This window comes from Rana temporaria, chromosome 3 (assembly GCF_905171775.1).
Source record: "Rana temporaria chromosome 3, aRanTem1.1, whole genome shotgun sequence".
In the NCBI taxonomy this organism is placed as follows: domain Eukaryota; kingdom Metazoa; phylum Chordata; class Amphibia; order Anura; family Ranidae; genus Rana; species Rana temporaria.
In genome coordinates this window covers 71,619,753-71,639,566 of record NC_053491.1, presented here as the reverse complement: position 1 = coordinate 71,639,566, position 19,814 = coordinate 71,619,753, and the positions used below count along the sequence as shown (strand labels likewise).

The 19,814-nt window shown below is 40.1% G+C and overlaps 1 protein-coding gene across 1 annotated transcript in view; it reads left to right on the top strand.

Moving 5' to 3' along the window:
* RFX7 (regulatory factor X7) overlaps positions 1-19,364 on the top strand; it is a 164,568-nt gene extending 145,204 nt beyond the window's left edge. The window contains exons 8-9 of the mRNA XM_040342738.1: positions 8,894-9,189; positions 13,995-19,364. Of these exons, the coding sequence (XP_040198672.1) occupies positions 8,894-9,189; positions 13,995-17,210 (3,512 nt within the window). The 3' untranslated portion in view covers positions 17,211-19,364. The remainder of the gene's footprint in view (positions 1-8,893; positions 9,190-13,994) is intronic.
* The last annotated feature ends 450 nt before the right edge of the window (positions 19,365-19,814 follow it).

The window sequence follows — 19,814 nt, the reverse complement described above, 5'->3', positions numbered from 1 at the left end:
ATCATAATAAAAAACTATATATTTAGGTTTTCAGTACAGCTAAAGGCTCCTATGCAAGATTCTAAAAGCATTTGATTCCTTATCCATTCTGTAACTAAGACCCCACTGTTTTAACTCCCTAAATGCAGGACTATCGCACCGAAACTGCTTGCATTGCATGCGGTTGCAGTGTGGCCCCGTTCACTTGAATAAGTCATGTTCAGCAGGTGGTAGTGCCCATCTAATGCGACGGGGTATAATTCTGGGTGAAAAGTGTTATAGCCCTGGGCATGTCTACACCACCGGCCACACTGCCTTTCCAGCTAAAAAAGGGAACGGCTCAGGGGTGATAAAATATGGCTTAACAGCAGGGTAAATGGCAAGTGTAAACAGGCCCTCATGTAAAAACTAAAAAAAAATTTTAAGTTTAGTTTGTTTGTATTTTGCTATTCCTGGTTCCTCCCTACTCACATCATGCACATTCTAATTACATTTTTTAAGTAAGACCTTTATGTTTTTATGATGTAACTTATTTTAGAGGCCCGGTAATGTAATCTCTCTACTTCTCTATGCGGTGCGTGCACATCATAGCTAGTAAAAGGGGCCTGCAGTGTGTGCTGTACATAGCTTTCTGAAAACAACCCAGCACTCTGCTTCAATACTCCTGTCTCAGGAGTCCTCAGCCCTGATGCAAGCAGTGGGCTGGCCTTTGGAAGGAGTTATGCAAAAATCTAAATGCCTTGATAGGTGGATGTCAGTCTGGAGGAGTAGTCATTTCCTAATCAACTGCATTTTCATGCTGAGAGGAAGGGGCTATAAGATGTTTGATGTCAGGAAATTGGGTGGTCTGTCTGATTTCTTGCAACTTCTAATGCACACTGTGAGAAGCTTACATTGCACAATAAAATCAGAGAAAGAGATTTCAGGGCAAGAGAGGGCCTGTAAAACTGTGAAAGACTGATGGTAAAGCTAGAGTTTAACTTTAACCATAAGCTTGTATTACCTTGCATATAGACTCTGTTAGACGGATAATTAAAGTGATATCTGGTGTTCTGAAAATATGCTTTAGGTTTGTCTTAAATATGCAGATGAACAGTTCTAATCTTTCAAATATCATTGAAATAGAGGGATAGTCTATTTGCAAGAATAATACTAACTCAAAGCATTATAACTACAACAAAAGAGTTGATTGTCTACAACACAATGCTTGATAAACCCCTGGGAGAATTAAAGCAGAACTCCAGCTTTTCCTCCCAAAAAAACAGATGCATTGTGCATGTAAATGAATCACAACCCCAGTATAATTTTATTTGTATCTTACCTACTTTAGCTGTAAAAAGCAGGTTTCTGTGTCTGTGATGTCACTCCTGGTTGAATTTCAAAGTTCTCTGACCTCCTGTATCCTTCCTTTACTAGTCCTGATACTACATGTACCATCATGCTTTGAGCCTCTAGTTTCAGGGAGGGTTCAGGCTCTGAGGGGTTGTGATCTGTGAGGCAGGACATGGGAGGTTTGGAATCTTCCAGAGCTGTGAAGGAAGTTGCATAATTTACACAGACGGAAAGACTACAGAGGGGTGTGTTCTAGGCTAGAGATGCTGCAGGAAGTGGTTGTAAGGCCCTCTGTCTACATCCAGACTATACAGAATGTCACGTGGTACAAAGCCTCAACTAGACACAGAATATCAGGGGATCTGCAGACATCAAAGCAACATGATATAGAGGTATGAACTATGCTGGGGGACTGATCATGCCATTCAGTTCTAGTGAAAAGAAAGTTGGAATTCAGCTTTCAACTACAAGCTTCTAGAGGTTGTGCATTGTCCCTCCCTGTATAACCCCTGCGACATTCTCATAATTGTTTTCTTAGTTGCAACACTGCTGACGTATTTAAACACATCTGGGGGGATTGCCCCAAGAGCAAGCATTTCTGGACCCGTATTTATGAGAGGATTGTGTGCCCCATTAGGAAAATCTACTAGAGGCTTTTACTAAGGCTCAGTTCACACTAGCCGACTCCATAGTTGCGTAATTTTTAAGTGTCAAAGTCAGATCAAAGTAGTGCAGGAACCTTTGCTGAAGTCTCAGTGACTTCAGTAGTGTCAATTGGAATGGCATAGAGATACATGGCATTTCACATGTCCTTTGGGTCTCAAAGTTGGATCCTAAGTCGCAGGAGTGTGAACCGCGCCTAATCTAGAAAGACTTCTCTAGCAAAGCATACCAACTACTTTCACAGCAGCAAAACAAACTATAACGAAAGCTTGGAAAGTCATAAATTAACTATGTTTAATAGGTTTTAGGACAATTTTTTGTGATATTAGTGAACATTTATGAAACTCATATTATCAGAAAAAAAAACGCTGAAGTTAATTTTAGTGCACACAAACACAATATATTACCCATTTTTGGTAAAATATGAGTTTGTGATGAGTAATTAGATACCGAACATGTCAAGTCTTAAAATTGTGCACACCTGTGAAACAGCGACAAACTACCCAAAACTGTCCATTGGAGAAGATTTTAAAAGCACAGCAATACCAAATATGTGTAACACAATCACAATTTTAATGCAGAGGCCCACCCGAGGCACACATTTTTGTCCATGGGGGGTCATTAATATATGTTAAAACTTTTTAATATATGCTAATGTCACCTGTTGACCCAAGTGAAGCTGATCGATCACAGATTTTGCTTTATCAGGTTCTTTCCTGGTCACAGTTGGAGTGAATTTAAACCTTAAAGTGACAAATTGCTTGTCACTTTGTTTCATTCACCAGAGGGGAATTGTTTGCTTATCTCCCTCTATTTGCCCCCGACACCCACCATGTTTGTGCTAGGCCTGCAGGAGAGGCAGTGAAGCCTGAAATACATACGGGGGTGTGTGTGTGTGTGTGTGTGTGTGTGTGTGTATATGTGTATATATATAATATGAATTATTACACACACATATATACATATTGAAGGTCCAAGGTCTTTTTACTGACCGCAAAATATTTTGCAGCTACTGAAGTATCGGTACACCTGGCCTGTTCACAAAGTCTCTAGGGTGGCATCTCCCATAATAAAATCCAGGCAGGTTCAATTTAAAATAAACTTCAGTATGCCAGTAATCTGCTAAAAGTACATTGTGCCTCTCCATAGAACTTGTCACATGTACAGCAGAATGTGATACCACAGTACTTTAACCAGTTCCCGACCCTGCATGTACATAGACGTCCACAATATGGCACGTACAGGCACATGGGCGTACATGTACGTCCTTGCCTATTAGCGGGTGGGGGGTCCGATCGGGACCCCCCCCCCCCCCCGCTACATGCGGAGGTCGGGTCCGCTCGGGGAGCGATCCGGGACCACGGCGCGGCTATTTGTTTATAGCCGCTCCGTCGCGATCGCTCCCCGGAGCTGAAGAACGGGGAGAGCCGTGTGTAAACAAGGCTTCCCCGTGCTTCACTATGGCGGCGCATCGATCGCATCATTCCCTTTATAGGGAAGACACGATCGATGACGTCATTCCTACAGCCACACCCCCCTACAGTTGTAAACACATACTAGGTGCACCCTAACTCCTACAGCGCCACCTGTGGTTAACTCCCAAACTGCAACTGTCATTTTCACAATAAAGAATGCAATTTAAATGCATTTTTTGCTGTGAAAATGACAATGGTCCCAAAAATGTGTCAAAATTGTCCGAAGTGTCCGCCATAATGTCGCAGTCACGAAAAAAATTGCTGATCACCGCCATTAGTAGTAAAAAAAAAAAAATTATAAAAATGCAATAAAACTATCCCCTATTTTGTAAACGCTATAAATTTTGCGCAAACCAATCGATAAACGCTTATTGCTATTTTTTTTACTAAAAATAGGTAGAAGAATACGTATCGGCCTAAACTGAGGAAAAAAAAATGTGTTTATATATGTTTTTGGGGGATATTTATTACAGCAAAAAGTAAAAAATATTGCATTTTTTTCAAAATTGTCGCTCTATTTTTGTTTATAGCGCAAAAACTAAAAACCGCAGATGTGATCAAATACCACCAAAAGAAAGCTCTATTTGTGGGGGGGAAAAGGACGCCAATTTTGTTTGGGAGCCACGTCGCACGACCGCGCAATTGTCTGTTAAAGCGACACAGTCCCGAACTGTAAAAACACCTTGGGTCTTTAGGCTGCATATTGGTCCGGGGCTTAACTGGTTAACTATTTTAGATTGCCATAGATTCAGAAGCAAAGCAGTGGTTTAGACTACGCCAAAGGAATGTAATCAAATTGGTGTTCAAGTCCTATGTGATAACTAACAGGATTTACTTTCTGTCACATATTAAATTTGGTGTCAAACAAATTTCAGCTTTGAAACATTCAAATTTAGTACAAAAATTATATATGTAATGCTGTGCGTACTAAGGTCACAGATTATGTGGTCTCTACATGAGCATTTTGGTTATTTTGCATGCATAGTTGTTGTGAGGTATGGATCCAAAAGACTGAGAAATTGACTTAATGTTTCTCTAGGATACAGTTATTTCGTTTTTCAATATGGGAAAAAAAAGCTTAGACCTGTTATGCGTTTTAAGCACAATTTAATAGTTAAACATTATCACTGTGGTGCAGTCATAAAACGCTTGAAAATATAAATGCAACAGAAGATGTTTCGTTTTGAAGTGCTGCCACCTAGAGGCAAAGGGATAGTCAAACCAGAGCAAGGATAGTGTAAATAAGGATTTCAGTTTGAACAGTTTTTTTTTTTTTTATCAAATTGTAAATAAAATAATGACCTGTTTGTAGATGGACAGCTTGCCATTCTTGAGATAAGTATTACATATTAAAATATATTTTACACAGGATTTAGAGACTGGCACCTACAAAAGGATTTGGACATTAGAATCCTGCCATGCCTCAGGTTTTTTTTGGTATCCTAGGAGGATGTAAATCTTTTCTCCTTTTTTCAAAGATTCATAATCTTTGAGTAATAGCTTTATAGGCCATTCCCAGGCCACGTTGGAATGGGCAGCTGCAGGGCTAGCCAGGAATTTGTCTTTAGGGCACAGTGTTCAACAGTGTGTCACTTACCTGTGGAGTGCTTTCCTTAACCAGTACTGTTTCACAGCCTCTAGTGTGGCCCCGTCTCTAAAGACTCCTTGTAAGTAGGCTATGTGTGCTGAGAATCGTCCGTTTTTACTATAATTCTTTGAGTCACATTATTTTCAAAGAATCCAATTCTTTCTTCCTCTCTTTTGCTAATTTGGATTTTTTTTTTTGGGGGGGGGGTGGTATGGTATCACTGTTCTCATCTAGGCAAGGATGATGTCTGCTTGTTCTCGACCATCTCAGGGATAGGGAGGGTAAAAAAGGAGGAGGGGTATGCCTATAATCAAGAATAATGTACAAGTGAATGTGAGAGATGACATCACTAAGGGAGCTAGGGAGGAGGTTGAATCCTTATGTGTAGAGCTCCAAAGGGATGAAGCTAAGGGGAAAATAATACTGGGAGTATGCTATAGGCCCCCTAACCTGAGGGAGGAGGGGGAGACGGATCTCCTATCACAATTTGGATTGGCAGCAAGGATGGGAAGTGTTATCATAATATGATTTTAATTATCCAGACATAGACTGGGCGGAGGGAACCACACATTTGTCTAAGGCTCGCCAGTTCCTAAATGTCTTGCAGGACAATTTCATGGTTCAGATGGTAGACGCACCAACTAGAAATAAAGCGTTGGTGGATCTACTAATTACCAACAATACAGACCTGATCAGGGATGTGGAAATATGGGGCAATTTAGAAAAAAGCGATCACGTGTCAATTGGCTTCAGTATACATCACACAAATAGGAAACATAAGGGGAATGACAAGACACTGAATTTCAAAAGAGCCAACTTCCCTAAACTACAAACCTTGCTAAAAGGCATAATCTGGGATGAAATCTTAGGAACAAAGAACACAGAGGAGAGATGGGTTTGCTTTAAGAGCATATTAAATAAGGGCATTAGCCAATGCATCCCATTGGGTAATAAATTTAAAAGAGCAAACAAAAGTCCTGGATGGCTTTACTCCAATGTAAAAATGCATATAAAAGCAAAGGAGAAGGCCTTCAAAAAATACGAGGTTGAGGGATCATCATCAGCATTCAGACTTTATAAGGAATGCAACAAGTAATGTAAGGGAATCCCAGCCGTGTGTATGCTCCACTGCAGTGTTTCCCATAGGGAAATTGACGGGAAAAAGACCGCCGGGAGTCACGGCAGGAAAAAAAAGAACATGTTCTAATTTTTCCTGTCAGGATTCCTGGCGGTTTTCCTGTCAGGAAAACTGCCATGGAGCATACACACAACCAGTTTTCCCAGCCAAAAGATGTCATGGCAGTTTTCCCGAAAACTGGTCGTGTGTACGAGGAAATAAAACAGGTTTAGGTGCCTTTTTTGGTTTTTCAGCATCAGGCAACTCTTTTTCACAGCTTTGCAGGGTGACCACCTGGACCTTTGTTCTCGTGTCCTATGTTCCATAATGAATGAGTACTTAGAGTAAGTAAAAAAATCCAGTTAACTGGAACAGCAGTGGTGGAACAAAACGTAACTGTCTTCTTAGGTAGGTATTAGTTAAAGCTACAAATCTTAAAGTGGAAGTAAACCCTCCTATCATTTTCAGCCAAGGAAGCTGCCATCTTGACCTCTGTTTAATCTTCAACTGCCATGATGCTGCACATGTGATCAGTTATGACACCAGTCATTGGATAGTTTGACAGTTTGGTAGAGAGCAAAACCAATGAAACCATTACATTTCTGGCACATGCCATAAATGTAACGGTTTCATCCATGGGTTTACTTCCGCTTTAAGTGCGCAGAGGATGTTTCTCCTGTTGGCTTACGGAAAATAATCTAGTTCTTGCTTTCTGGATCCAAAATGTATTTGGTAATTTTAAAGCTGCCATTCGTGACCCAATAAGTAATTGGTATAATTAACAATTTTTTGCAATTTGTGAGGCCATTGTCTGAACCTGCTTTAGTACACAAAGGAATATAAAAGGTGGGTGAAAAAAAAGGCAAAGACCTTTCTAGGCATTGTACTATTCCTTTGCTGCCATATTCAGTGGATGTGTGCCGTTTTCTACTCATTTTCTTTTCATTAAGTCGTCATTTATATATGCTATGTTTTCTACTGATTCTTTGCAAACAGCTACAGATGCCATAAGAAATTATAACGAGACCTGATTGGTGGTCTTTTTGCACTTATTACTAAGGCATTGTTCATGCTGGTATTAAAAGCAGGCGTTCGAGGCGTGTTGTTAATGTTTTTCAAACTCCTAGTAAAACATCCATAATATGGACAGGATACAGAGCTGTTCACATTTTCAAAGCATGAAGGGGTTGCATTTCAAAGCTACACTTCAAAATTGAAGTTTTATGTTGAGTTTGGAAGGAGCCGAAGCATCTAAATTCCTTTCATTCAAGTGTATGGTAATGTGCCGTAAACGCACCGCCACACGTTCATGGCACGTTAATGTAGCTTCCCTCAAAGGAAAAAACAAACAAACTGGGAGTTTTGGATGCGCTTAACAAGCATCAAACGTGCATAGGGCATTTAAGGGTGAGTTTTTAACACATGTTAAACCCACATCAAATGCACCAGATAAGACATATTAACAATATGGGTGCGTTGGTTAGGCGGCAATGATTTGAGCAAGTGTGAACAAGGCCTTAGGGTGAAAAGTGCCTTTATCTACTTCCGGCCCATCCACCGTACATGTACCCGGCTGCTCGAAACAACGTACCTGTACACTTATTCTAGGTCTAGGGGGCGCGCCACCGGTGACCTGCTCCCGATGTGACCGCCGATCGTTCGCTGGAGAGGCAGAACATCGGTCTGTCAGAGAGGGGGTGAGAGATCTTGTGTTTGTGCTAATCAGGAACACAGATGTCTCTCTTCTTCCAGTCAGTCTTTCCCCCAAACAGTTGAGCCTTGTACACACGATCGGATTTTCCACAGACAAAGCGTCTGACTTTTGTCCGAAGGGCATTGGCCAGGAACTTTTCTTGCATACAAACGGCACACAATTGTCGGCCAACAAACACGAACCTAGTGACGTACTACGTGGTTTTTCAGCTCTTTAGCGCCACCCTTTGGGCACCTTCTGCTAATGTTGTGTTTGTTGAGCATTGCTTCCGAGCATGCGTGTTTGTACTTTGGACTTTTGTCTGACGGACTTGTGTACACACAATCGGAAAATCTGACAACAGAACGTTGTACACGGAAAATGTTAAAGCTCTTCCCTGCCAGTGTCATTTATACAGTGCTTTTTTTTTTAAACACTGATCACTGTACTATTGGTGTACCTGGTCATGCAAAAAGTGTCACTTAGTGTCCAATTTGTCTGCCGCAATGTCACAGTCCCGCTAAAAATCGCTGATCACCGCCATTACTAGTAAAAAAAAATGCCATAAATCGAACCCAAACCAATCTATATATACGCTTATTGGTATTTTTTTTTTCACCAAGAATAGATAGCAGAATACATATTGCCCTAAATTGATGAAGAAATTTGATTTTTTTTTTCATTGCATATGTTTTATAGCAGAAAGTAAAAAAATAAATATATATATATATATTGTCGGTTTTTGTTGATTGTGCAAAAAATAAAAACCACTGAGATGATCAAATACCACCAAAAAGCTTGATTTGTGGGGAAAATAATCATTTTTTTGGGTACAGTGTGGCACGACCGTGCACTTGTCAGTTAAAGCAACACAGTGACATATTACAAAAAATGGCCTGGTCATTGAAGGAATGAAACCTCCAGGGGCTGAAGTGGTTAATTTAATATACAGCTAGGTGTTGAACTCCTGTTGTCCAAATATATGTTTTATTCATGCCATTAGGTTATTGGTAGCCAACTTAACCTGAACATTTTTCTTCTTGCAGGATTAAAAGGAATTACACAGACATCTGCATTTGTACCCATGTCTGAAAGCAATGCCTTCCACCCTCAAGTGAAGACCTTAGCTTCTCCTGTAGATGCCAAACAGCAGTTACAAAGGAAAATACAGAAGAAGCAACAGGAGCAAAAGATGCAGTCGCCTTTACCAGGGGAACTGCAAATGAAAAAACAGGATGGACCAGCTGCCAATGGAATCGCTAGTATATGTAATGGAAGTCCAGCTATCCTTTCTCCACAGCCTATTGGAATTGTTGTTGCAGCTGTTCCCAGCCCAATACCGGTAATTTTTAGACTATAGCCATTATTTACATTTGATAAAAGCGTCCTGCTTGATTAATGGTTTCTTCATAGTGTAGAAATGTTTTACTTTTAGGTGATTAAACATATTTAAATACGAACTAATGTGATCTACGTATTTTATAAAGGGTTAGTCATCCCTAAACTTATGTTTGAGTGTGGTAGCTGGCTGCAGAAACCATTGCTTTCTTAAAAATCTTTGGTGTTGTGTGAGCAAGAATTGTACCTGGGTTCTTAGGTTGGTCTATTAAGGAGTCTCCCACGCATTCAGTTATATGTGCATTGCACAGTGCATCTACTTCCAAACTCTAAAGCAAGCACAGTGCTGAACAAATGTATGGAAAATTCAAAGACTTGATCACTTGTCTTATCAAAGTCATGTGACTGGCTTCTCCTCCAATCATGAAGTTCTCATCATGAAGAACACTGAATTTTATTTATGAGGGGGTGTATTGCAGAACTGGATCATTAGTTTACCCCCATCCAGTGGCTGCGTGGTACCTGGATGGGGGAATTGGGTGAGTATAGCTTGCATCACAAGTTAAGGGAAGGACGGAGACTAATAAAATGGGTTAAAGGTTGGAGGTAGTAAAAAATAAAAATCTGGGCTGCCCTCAGCAAAACCACTGCACAACACAGGTAAGTATAATATGTTTGTTTGTTTATTCTAATAGGAAAAAAAAATTTACAATTATTTTAAGTCCATCGAAATGCGACACATCTCCTGGACTTATTTATATTATTTCTGCCTGATAGGTTTATAGTACTCCTGGAGGATGGCTATGCTGTGTTTCCTGGAGCCAGACACTGATCATTCTGACCTCTGCATCTTCAACTGCAGAGTCACTGTAGCTGTTATGCCAGTGCCTCTCCTCCTCCTGTCAAATCACAGAAGCTTTGGTATTGTGTACACAATACAAAGGCTTCTGTGAATGGGCAGCAGAGGGGATAGGAGGGCATAGCTGCTCTGTGCTCTGTGCTTCTCTCCTCTCTGATCCTGGAGTGTCTCTCTGGCAGAGCAATAAACCAGTCGGGTATAAAATATTGAGAGAAGTCCAGGAGATGTCATAGTGTGCCTTCACTTTTTACAAAGAGACTTGCTTCCTGAAATTCAGCTTTAATCAGGACTTTGTCCTGCCTTCTCTTTATCCAGCTCCAATCCAAATCTTGCTTTCTCTTTTTGTCCTGCTCCTACAAGGGATGTCATGAGTCTCATTCCACTATTTTTAGGTGGATTAGGCAGGTTTTCATTAAGGCTTATGCCTTGAAAGATAGAAAATCCTTCATATCCTGTTAAGGTTCACTCGGATTGTGCAGTCAGTGCCTCTTGGATGTTTTGGTAGTGGACCTGCTACTTGATCTCCTGGGCACTCATGCAAGTTTTAGCTTAGTCTAGTTTTATTAGTTCAGTAAATGTCAAAGAACTAAGACAAAAAAAGAGACCATCCATTAGAATTTGAGGAAAGTATGAAACCACCACATAACAGGTATGAGGATATAGAGTTGTGTCACTTTGAAGCGTGCTAGAGACTTGTATCACATTCAATAAAATATGTAACAGAAAGAGTAGGTCAAAAGAACTGTGAGCAGTCAAAAGTCCAAGTTCTAAAAAGTCAGGTCTCAAAACAATAATGGGGAAAAAAGGGCAGTATGAGCAAAAACAAAAAAATAAGTGGGGTGAAGGAAAGGTGAAGGGGGATGCTCTTCACCCCGCTCCAACACCTCTCCCAACTCGGGACACCCAACTCAGCAGGAAGCATTGCTCAGAACTCCTGTGAGTTATGGAATATGGCCCAGGCAGCCCAAGTCATGGTGTGCCCCAAGATGCTCTTTGAGTTTGGGAATATGAGTCCCTTATTATAAGCCTGTTGGCATTTCCTGCTGTGTTGGCCTCCCCTCAGCTTTATTGCTTGCCGACATTCCATGTTCTGGAATAACCACTTCCAGTCCGGGCCAATTCCAACATCCCTCTCCTACATATAAAAATCATAATTTTTTTTTTTCTAGGAAACTGCTTAGAAACCCAGAGATTTTTATGTCACATAATATTTGTGCAGCAGTTTTTCAAGCGTATATTTTTGGGGAAAAATACACTTTAATGAATTTTAATGCACAAAAACACAATATAATACACATTTTTAAAAGTAAAATATATAAGATATTATACCGAGTAAATAGATGCCAAACAAGTCCCGCTTTAAAATTGCATACGCCCGTGGAAATCTCCATAGGCAAACTCTAAAAATCTGTACAGGTTACCAGTTTAGAGTTAGAGGTCTGGAGCTAGAATTATTGCTCTTACTCTGATGTTGACAGTGATACATCACATGTGTGGTGCGATTGTCGTTTACATCTGTGTGCGGGACTGACACGCGCATTTGCACAGAGAATTTTTTTTTTTTTTTTTTTCTCTCTCTCTTGTAATCTCTCTCATGTCCTCTTTATGGAAAAATCTGGGGGCTATTCGACCCCAGATCTCTTTTGGTCTCCAATGCAGCCGATCAGACATTGATTGGCTGCTTCACTGGCTGGTAACGGCTAGGTAAACAAAGAACCAAAAACGTAGGTGATAAAATCCTCATGGCTTCCGGTTTCTGATGTCCCACAGTGGGATGAATAACATCAGTGTCCCAGGAATTGGATGACGCTGGTCTCATCTTTACTGGGGTCCCTGATCGCTTGAGAGAGGCGGATAAAGGTGGCGGTGGGAAGCAGGGTGGTACCCCCTTCCACCACTTAAAAATAATCCAGCAGCTCCATAGCTGCTAGGATTACTTTTACCTTGTAGGAAATTGCTGGCTGAAAACAATGATATCACCCTTCCTATCCAGCGAAGTACTGGCCTGTTGCTGGACAGGAAGCGGTTATTGGAAGGCTGTGTCCTTGACAGTCTGATCAAGAAATAAGGACTTTTGACCTACCTGAAAAATCCTTTTCTTTACAGTACAGGACACAAGCCACCCTCTCCCCTTTGCTAAAAAAAAAACGAATAGTTGCTGGGAACAGGAGGAGTTATATAGGCAGGTGGGCGCATTTAACCCTTGGTCTTGATTAGGCCAGTCAAAAAAAAAAATTTTTTAAAGCGTGGGAAAGTTTTGTATTGCTGTAATTTGCCCCCATTTGTCCTCCCTTTTGTGTCTCACAAAAATAAGTAAAGGGAAATCTCTCCAAAACTTTGCTGGATTGCTTCCACCTGGCAGGTTTACACACAGCTGAAGCCTCCAGGAGTTTGTGAAAAAAAAAACTACTGCCATCGACATACAGTGTACGTCAGTGGGCAGTAAACAGGTGAAATAATACCAAATGATCTTGCCAGAAAAGCTCCTAACTTTCTGTAATAATCTGAAAGCGTTGCTCTGAAATCTCAATCATTATTATCAGCCCTGCCCAGTTTACTTCATTGAACTATATTATGGGAGAGATGTTCTGTAATCTAACTTAGAAATAAAATGGATAGGAAGGTGTATTATATTTATTAGTTTTAAACTCCCCCCCCCCGTGTCTGCCCCCATAGCAAGCTGCTTACTATGGGGGCAGATGTGCAAGCTTGATCCTGAGCCGGGTAGTGTGTGACCATTGACACAAATGGTGTCCCGCTGCTGTCTCATTCCATGTGAGCAGAGGAAGAGAGGAGAAAAGAGATGCAGCTGTACAGAGTACTGGGATTGGGCTTGCACAGCAAGTCGCAAAAAAATAAAAAATGAAGGTACAAAACATTTTAGCTTTTGAACTATTTTGAGGGCAGATAGATTCTAGGAAGTGAATCATCTGCCCTTGCTCAAGATGAGCACAGTTAGGTATGCTAAGGGATTGTTTTTCAAAGTGATTTTTTAACCAAATAAATCATGGAGACATGGATGGGCGAGTTTGCTTTGAAAATTAAAGATGAATTAAATGGTATTTTCAGTTTGTGGTGATCACATCTAGTTACAGTCTACATTAAAAGAGAATTACAGCCAAAGCTTTTTTGGTTTTACTTCTCCTATGACGCACAGGAGTGCAGTTTGTTCTGCACTCCTGTGACCTGATGAAGCCCGCTGTCTCCTGACTTCACAGAGCCGGTCCAGGCTAGGGAAAGATCACAGCATCCACCCAGATGGCTTGACCTGCACCTGGCTCAGCCTCTGCTGAGAGCCTGAGCCAGCCGTTCCCGCCCCCTCCACAGCCCAGTGCTCCAGTGAGCGGGGGCAGAGCAGAGAGCCAACAGCTCTCTTCTAACAGAGCACTAAAAACCAAGCGATCAGCAGTGTTCATCGTTTAGTTCTCACCCTTAGAGACGGTGGGGGATCGTTGCTGCATCCACCTAGGTAAGTATGATTTCTCAAAAAAATAACACAAAACCTCAACTTCTCTTTTAAGGAAAATAAAGCCTAAAAACAAATGCAGCTAACACATTTAATAGACTGTAGTATATTACATTCATTCTTGTTCTTGAGTTTAGGTACACCAATTTTTTAAATAACCTTTACATTTCTATTATGCAGTCATATGCAAGCAAACTGCTGTTTTTGTTTTATTTCCCTTGCTTCAGTTTAGGTATTCTTCACAAAGTGAAGCTTTACCACATTTACTAAGCTGTGGGGGAAATGAGTGCAACTGCACTTGCAAAGTGTACAGTCTATTTGCCTTTAGTATATCCACCACTTTGAGTGTTCTAGTTTAGAGAGAGGTCTGTAAGATTTCAGTATCTGCATTGTTTTTAGAAGCAAAAGTCACTGAAAGCACTTTTTTTGTTCTTTTGAAATAAAAGGCAGTATGCTTAATAATTGTAATTTTTGTTTGTGACAGGTTCAAAGAAACAGGCCACTCGTGACTTCACCCAGTCCTATTGCCTCCTCTGATGGGAAGGTCCTACCACTCAACGTTCAAGTAGTTACTCAACACATGCAGTCTGTAAAGCAGTCACCAAAGACTCCACAAAATGTTCCAGCAAGCCCTGTTGGAGATCGTTCTGCTAGGCATCGCTACCCTCAAATTTTACCTAAGCCAGCCAGCTCCAATGCTTTGACGATCCGCTCACCCACCACTGTGGTTTTCACCAGTAGCCCAATTAAGACTGTGGTGCCAGCACCACATGTGAGCTCTCTGAATGTTGTGAAGATGACCACAATATCACTTGCGCCCAGCAATGCTAGCACTTCAGCAAAACATACCCCTTCTCTCAATAACAGTATTGGGGTTTCAGATGAAAGCAGAACTGTGCCACAGATCAAAAATGGCTCTGTGGTTTCACTGCAGTCTCCTGTACCCAGGATGGGCACACCTGTGGCATCCGCAGTAGAGGTAAAAACAGAACCAGAAATTCTTATAGAGGATATTCAACCATGCCAAGAGAGTGCAGATTGTTCAAGACCTAGGAAAGGTACTCCTGTTTCTTTCACACTAAAAGTCAGTCAGGAGAAACCTCACGATCCTGCCAAAGCACTTGACCAGAGAGTTGAAGTAACAAGGACCAAATGTAAAGGCCGCTTAGTAGATGTCACTTCTGTTTCCTCAGCCGGTTGTAGTCAGGGTACTGTGACTCTGTGTGTCACACCTCAGAGTATATTCAGCAGTAGTCTCAGCCCAATTACTAACACTGATTCAGCTGGAAAGGACATGAGATTGTCTATTAAGAGTCCTCGAAAACGCTTAACTTCTATAGTACAGGACTCACAGTTACCACCAGCGAAAAAATCACTTCTTGGTCAGCTGTCTTCAGCTATTGCTGAATGTCAGAGACCAGTAGGGATTACGGTCAAGAAAGTTCAAAAAGCACTGACGACAAAGACTGATAATGCAGTAACAGTTGCATTAGCACCTAGTAAAGGCACTCAGCAAGTGAGTAATACTGACTTACTAGAAAGCTATACCTTGAACTGTGTTGATGAAAAGACCACTGATACTCCCCAGGGACATGCAGCTTCATCCCAGGATGTTAAAGTTAAACTAGAAGGTAATGTGTTTAAGCTTGTCAGTGATTCAAAGCAAGAGAACCCTTTCAATCAAAATGCATGGCAGGAGATTGCTGAAAGTTCAGATTTCACATCTAGCAACTGCGAGCAGCCTCAAACAATTAGCGTTCTGGATATTCCAGGAAATTCTGGTGCTGATAACCTGCAAAAAAATGTATGGGAACCAGTAGACTTTGAAGGACTACAGCAGGATGCTTACAGCCAGCAACTTGAGGATTCTTCTATGAATCAGCTACAAGCACATTCATCTAACCAGTTACCTCAGCGTTCTAATCTGACAGACCCTCCCACAACTGAAAGTTTCTTTTCATTTGATGATGACCTTACGCAAGATAGTATTGTTGAGGAACTTGTGCTTATGGAGGAGCAAATGTCTATGAATAACAGCTCTCAAAACTATGGTAGTTTAGGAATGGTGCTCCAAACCCAAACAACAGCTGCCCATGGTACACCTGTACCCACACATTCAAGTAGTGCACACTTTTACCATTCAGTACATAGCAGTGTCACTCCCGTGCATACACCTACTTCAACTGCAACCCCAACTTTAACCCCAACCCCTACATCAGAGATGATTTCTGGGTCTCAAAGCTTGTCAAGAGAGAGCCCTTGTTCTCGTCTGGCTCAAACAACACCTGTTGATAGTGCATTAGGAAGCAGTCGGCACACACCAGTTGGGACCCCACATTCTAACTGCAGCAGTAGTGTTCCTCCAAGCCCTGTTGAATGCAGGAATCCCTTTGCCTTTACCCCTATAAACTCCAGCATCTCTTATCATGATGCTAGCATTGTCTCGAGTAGCCCTGTTAAACCAATGCAAAGGCCAATGGCAACTCACCCTGATAAAACTAAGCTAGAGTGGATGAATAATGGATATAGCACTGTTGGCAATTCTTCCGTATCCAGTCATGGTATACTTCCAAGTTACAAAGAGCTAGTAGAAGATAGTTTTAGAAAGCCGCATGCTTTTGCTGTGCCTGGTCAGTCATATCAGTCTCAGTCGAGACATCATGACAATCACTTTGGTCGTATAACTCCCGTTTCTCCAGTTCAGCATCAGCTTTCCTTGTTAAGTAGTGCTTCTAAACAGGAGGGCTTTGCTGTTCCTGCACCTTTAGACAACAAAGGATCAGGAACGTCTGGAAACGGCAGCAATTTTAGATGTCGTAGTGTAAGCCCAGCAGTTCACCGACAGCGCAATTTAAGTGGAAATACAAACTGCCCGACTTCAAATGCTCCTCGATCTAATGTGGCGACTTTTGGATCTATGGTAGCTGCAGAGGTTCATAATATACTTGCTAATGTCCAGAAAGACACCAGTGCCAATAGTATAGCGCAAAGAAGCCAGTCAGTTCCTTTAACTGTTATGATGCAAACTGCTTTCCCATCCTTGCAAAAACAAAGCAGCACCCAAAACATCACCCACGTTTTATTAAACAAACTGGATTCTGACCGCGATGATGCGGTTCGAGGGTTAGGAATTAACAATATGCCTTCTAACTATACTGCAAGGATGAATCTCACTCAGATTTTGGAAACATCTCCCATGTTTTCTGGTGCCAATCAACAAAATATGATGAATTCCAGCACTTCATCTTATGAATTCCAAACGCCAGCTTACCTCACGAAAAACAGCAGTACTGATACAATTGGTTTTACTACTGGAGACAACCAAGCACAATCTGAAATTGGAGAGCAACAACTTGATTTCAATAGCACTGTTAAGGACCTGCTAGATGGAGAAAGCCTCCAATCAAACCAGCAGCTTTCTCAAGTGGCTTCAGATTTAAACAATGCCTCTGATTTCTCCAGCGACATCCGGTTGTCTTCTGATCTCTCAGGCAGCATCAATGACCTGAACACTTTAGATCCCAACCTGTTGTTTGATCCTGGTCGGCAGCATGTGCAGGATGATGACGCTACACTGGAGGAGCTGAACAATGACCCCTTGTTTCAGCAAATCTGTAACGAATCTATTAATTCCATGACCTCATCTGGATTTGAATGGATAGAGAGCAAAGACCATCCTACAGTTGAAATGCTGGGTTAAATTTGTATTATAATGTAGCACACTGTATCAAAAAGGCAGTTGTATTTGTCTTAATGGAAGTGCCTCCAGCAGCGGAAACATTTGTAATTATGAAGTTTTCATAAGGTTTGCTGCACAGGTTATCTATATTTCATCTGTTCTTAACATGATAATCATTTAAACTGCACTACATGGGCGGTTGATGAGCCAGTATTAAGTCCATTTATGTGTTTTTCTTTTTCCCCCTCATTTTAAATGATTTTACGTCACTTGACAGGCATTCTTACCCTGTTACACTTTGTAATACTTGCTTTTATTCTGTTTTAGTGAAATTGAAAATATGCTTCTGCTTTACATGACCTGTACAAATTTGTCTGTAGGTAAAGAAAGGCAGCAACTGCCGCTTTGATTTTTGAGTATGGTGACTTGGGTACTTATGTGAATATCATATCATATTTGTGGAGTATGTACAATTTTAAAGAAGACAAAAGAAAAAAAAAAAGTTTTCTCATTAAGGACTACTTTCCCTGAAATTAGGAAAATGCACTATAAGATGTAAGTTTTTTTTTATTTTAACACACCATGACCTCATAACATTTTACAAGTTTTTACTTTTTTTATTTTATCAGATTTTTTTTTTCATACAAAAAACAAACAAAAAAAAAAAACCTGAGAAATACTCCTTTGAAGTTGAAAATGGTATGGATTGAAATAAGGATAGAATAGGTGTCCGGTGGCTTCCTCTATGTTGAGGTTGCTACTTTGGAGCTTGCCCACCCAATCTGAAGCAGTAACAGATGTTAAGCTCTGTGGTTTCTAATATATGTACATATTAGAAAATGTGTCTTTGTTGCATGTTTTTATTTTCCCAGTAAAGCTACAAATGGACTACAGATGCCATTTTGATTCTTGCTCCTTTTTATCCCAGGATGCTTGCATGCCGAGCAGCGGTTACCCTGTTTTTTTTTTTTTTTAATTAGGGAAAAATATTAAGGACCTGATGTAGAACATAGGAAAATATATTTCCTATGAAAACTTTTTTTTTTTTTTTTTTTTTTTTGCATTAGTCACTTTCTTATCTCACATATCTAAGATGGCTGTTGGCCTACATCTATGAATTTTATAATGAAACATGCCATTCAGAATTAAAAAAAGTTATCACTAAATATTTTTTCAATGCATGTCAAACAATTTTAGCAACGTGTACAAGCTTGGATATGCTCAGACTTCCAATACCATTGTTTTATCTTCGGCAGCACTTCATGAATTTCCTTCGTTAGAATAATATTGCAGAATACCCAGCAACAACAGTGTTGCCCTTGTTCATATTCTGTTGGAAGTTATAGCTGTGTAGCATATTTAATATAATTGTGAATTTTATTTCTGCCAGCTTTTCTTGTTAAAATAATAAAAAAAAAAAAGATATATGCGAGAAACAGACTATTAACATTGTGTATCATCATACCAAAAGGTGCTAAGGCCAACTCAGAGCTCTGTAAATTTGATTGTGATAGTGAGTTAAACTTGGCTGTTATATGTGTTTGCTGGTATTTCTAAACATTTTTTTTAAATACCTGCTCTTAGTACTTGTTACTATTGTACATTGAGATGGAGCACTATTGCGTACCAAAGTATTAACAGTAAGAAAAAAAAAAAAAACCCAAAGGATAATTTATTTTGTTTGAAACAGGCATTCTTGAGGCAACCTGTGAATAAAATGTCAAGGGCATTTAAACCATAGCTAGTAATTCACTGTTAAATCAATAGTAGCTGAAAATCGTGCATACAAACTTTCTGCTAGACTAGTTTGCGGAGTGTGCAAAGCCGGCTGCTCTGGTGATAATTGGACTTAATTTTGGTGTTGGGAAAAATGGCCTATATATTAAATAACTTTGCAGTGCATAATATGTACAGTATTGCAGCAAACACTTTACATTTTGATGGAAGGCACTTTCTTGGTGCAGTGCCTGAAATCTGTTTTAAAAAGGGGGATTATTACTTCATGTCCCTATGGGGACTGTTCTTACAAGAGAAAGAATTAATTGCAAAGATGTTCTCAGGTTCACTTATTGCACTAAACTTCTGTTGAACCTGTGGCACGGCACCTCTTTTTGGATAAATGCAACTTTTTTGCCCCAGATATAAACAAAAAAAAAAATATATAAAAAAAAAAAATCAGTCTATTAAAAAGCAGAATGTCATAAAAATGACATACAATTGTCTTTATGTAGCAATGTGCATTAATCTCAGTGAGATATTTCTATTTCTTATTCTCTTACATGAGAATATTACAGCAGGAAGAAATTACGTTTAGTTGCTTCACCGTGTTAATACATGATCACAAAATGTGCATGTGTGTATTACCTTGTACAGTCTCAGTATATTCCTGTAACCACTTTTTGCTGTATTATATACTTGTTCTGTGTTGATCAGGCAAGCATAGTTATTCACAGGTTATTTCTTTTGTTTACTAATTCAGCTTTGTTATTGTTAAATATGTTTTCTGAGTTTTTTGTGTTTTTATTATTTTCTACAGTTCTAGTGTTTTAAAATGACAAAACTAAATGACCTGGTAATAAATACCATAAAGCATCATGAAATGATAATTGTTGCAAAAAGCTACAA